Source organism: Ricinus communis, chromosome 6, assembly GCF_019578655.1.
Source record: "Ricinus communis isolate WT05 ecotype wild-type chromosome 6, ASM1957865v1, whole genome shotgun sequence".
NCBI lineage: Eukaryota > Viridiplantae > Streptophyta > Magnoliopsida > Malpighiales > Euphorbiaceae > Ricinus > Ricinus communis.
The window spans coordinates 23429172-23432499 of NC_063261.1; the positions used below are offsets into that span (position 1 = coordinate 23429172).

Consider the following 3328-nt stretch of genomic DNA (forward strand, 5'->3'; position numbering starts at 1 on the left):
AACCTTATTAAGTAAACAAATACTTTAAGAAACTGCGAGTTAGCAATTAAAAAATAAGATAAATTCAACAGTATTCTCTCTCTTTCTGTGTTATTTTTCTCCAGGGAGGCAAGGGTTCATTACTCCATTGAATTATATTCATCAAGCATCATATACAATTAAAGCCTCCAAATAGTAGAAAAGCTAAACAGAAAATGTGGCCACATCATGAAAATATATGTCATCAATATATATATATATATGATGGCATTCAAGAACACCAACCTGCATCCACCTCAAAGCTTTTTGTTTATTCATTAGTTTATTAATACAAGGACACAAAGTAAGGATTAAATTTAATAACCCAGAAATATTAAACTTATATAAATAGGTATAACCTCTTCATCAATCATCATCATATAAAATCCTCACTTTAAATAATATGAAGTTATAAAATTTATGACACATACATAACAAACATTGAAAATGATAACCTGGAATAAAGAAATTTAAAGATGATAAAGTTTGTGTAAAGTGGTTACCACTGCTTTTGACTGTAACATCTCAATCAAAAAAAAGAAAAAGAATTTAGAAAATAAAATTATTAATAAAATACATATATAAATTATATCATCAAGAGATTTAGATTGGTTGGATATCATACACAACAACAAATTAAACCTACCGGGCCAGGCCACACCACCACACTGGTACTGCTACACCCACCAAAGACGACCTACAAAACACCATGGAAGAAAAGGAGAAGAAGAAGAACAAGAAGCAAAAACACCAGCACCCAAATGACCAAACAACAAAACCAACATCAGATTTTTCTTTCAAGCCAAGTTCAGAAGTGAAAGGTCTTCGTTTTGGAGGGCAATTTATAATAAAATCTTTCACTATCCGGCGAGCAAGACCACTTGAACTTCTAAAAGTTCTTTCTTATCCACCGACAAATAGTAATAATAGCAGCAGCAACAAAAACGGCACCACAAAAATCCCTTTCCCTTCAACCACGGCTTTCTTGCCTACAAATTTTACCATCTTAGCTCATCATGCTTGGCATACTTTAACACTTGGACTTGGTACCAAGAAATCCAAAGTTCTTGTATTTGTTTTTGAATCTGAGTCTATGAAGTTGGCTACTGATAGAATTTGGCCACCTGAAATACCTCTTGGTGAAGTTAACAAGAAGCTCATTAGAGGTTTAAGTGGAGCAGAAATGGCAAGGTTTAAGTTCAGAAAAGGATGTATCACTTTCTATGTTTATGCTGTAAGAAGAGTAGGAACTATGGGTTTTTCTTGTGCTGATGATTTAAGAACTATTCTACAGTCTGTTGTTTCTCTAAATGATTTCTTGGATCATACTGCTATGCTTGCTATGCCTCATCAAAGAAGTATCAACTATAATCAAGCTCCTGTTGCCATGGCTCATTAGTAATTTTTTTTTTCTTTTTAAAATCATCTTATTATTTTGGGCCTTTTTTTTTTTTCTCTCTTTTGTTGAATTTTTCTTCTTGTTAAATATTTTTTTAATCATGGGTTGGAGGGAATTGGTTCATTTCTGGGAGATCTTGTGTATTTTGTTTTTGTTTTTCAGTTAGAAAAGTGTTTTAATATGAATAAATTGGAGTTTTAATTGACTCAGGAATTTCTTCTTATTAATTTATTTATTTTTAAATTCTCCAACTGCAACAAGTTGATGTCTCTGATACGCAGTGGCACTGATTGTGACTGGCAATTCTGCAAATGGAGGTATGTAGGCTTGTTTTTATTTATTCGTATCCTGAAAATATTTCCAGAAATTAATCACTAATTTCTTTTACCATGTTTTTTCTATTATTTAACAGAGTACAATAATGTGTACTTAATTAAAAATTTCCAAGAAGTATATTTCTATACACTGGCTAATAATTAATGCTAGTTCAGTTAATTTTCTGGAGAAATCTCATTAATCACTTTCCAGCAGTTCATGCCATTTACCTCGTGGTTCTAAATATATTTACCTTAATCATACTGCTTAGAGCTTCTGATTTTGGTTAAAATTAATGGTCCTAATGAAAATAAAAAGTTGTCTCTGCAGAATATAAGTTAGTATATCTGTATTTAAACAGATATTAGAGCTTCAGGAAAAGCCTGTGGAGTTTGTCCAAAGATTTCCTCACTCCAAGACTACTGTTTTCTTGTAAATTGTGTTGAGATCTATCCCGTGAACTCAAAATGTTGAAGCTACACTTGCAGCTTCTGAATTGGTATAGAATTTAGAAAACAGACAACCCCCGCTCCAATACTATAATAATAGTCCTGAACTTTGTCATCTTAGGATAAAGTCAAAAAATTTTGTTTCTTGGTAACTTCAAAGGTTTCTTCCCCTGAGTGCCATGAAAACATACATTTAATAAAAGGGTTAAAACATATGCAGTGAATCCAAAATTTCGATGTTAATTTAGATGTTATGATAATATTGTGCACATGAATGTACATAAAACTAATACAGGAGCTCAGGAATTTTAATTTGGACCCTCTATTTGTTTTTTTTTTTGTTTTTTTCTGCTTTAAAAATCTCCAATCTAATCACAAGAAAAGATAGATGGTGCATATGCATCATCATTATACACACAGATGAGAGGTTGAGGAGAAGAAAGGAAAAGGGCTTGAGCGGCATGATGCAGAGCAGAGATTGGGAGGGAGGGGTAGGGTTAAGGGCCAACCTCTCCAACTCTATAAAAGCTTTATGGTCTAAGAAAGTGAAGGAAAAGAAAATCTTTTCTCTTTATCACATTCATGTTCGTGGCTTTAATCATACCTTGAGAAGGTCCCATCTCCAACCACCTTTTACTTTTCACAAGACTCATGGACATAGGCGCATTTCCTTCTGTTCTATTGAACAAATTTTGAATAAATGTGTAACTTAATCTCTGTACAGTGTGCATTAAAACAGAGATGACATGATATATACAAGAGGGGCAGCAAATGCTTTTATGAGTTGGAGGCATCAGTACTAGAATACCATCTGATAATATTTATGCTAATACAGGATCTTTCATTGTTCTGTTCTCCAAAGGAATCTTGACTTAAAAGCCATGAAACTATTCGAGTTATGAGGTCTTGTTTGGTATAAATAATTTCCTTCTGGGAAAGTATACTTCCTGAAAAGTTGGGTTGTTTATTTTTCAGGAAGTTCTTTTAATTATACAATTCAAAACAACTAAAATCTTTACTTCCCCAAAAGTACTATTTCCTCTCGTTATTTACTCTGTACAAAACCACTCCCAAATTTTCATCAGATGACATCTATAAGCTAAGGATAAATGAAGCTAACTATCACAATTATCAACAAAAGTTATAC

General features: G+C 32.6%; 1 protein-coding gene across 1 annotated transcript; it reads left to right on the forward strand.

Moving 5' to 3' along the window:
- Window positions 1-498: 498 nt before the first annotated feature.
- On the forward strand, window positions 499-1630 carry LOC8267773. Its single transcript, XM_002530813.4, has one exon. The coding sequence runs from the start codon at window positions 728-730 to the stop codon at window positions 1415-1417; it is 690 nt and encodes a 229-aa protein (XP_002530859.1). The 5' UTR covers window positions 499-727; the 3' UTR covers window positions 1418-1630.
- The last annotated feature ends 1698 nt before the right edge of the window (window positions 1631-3328 follow it).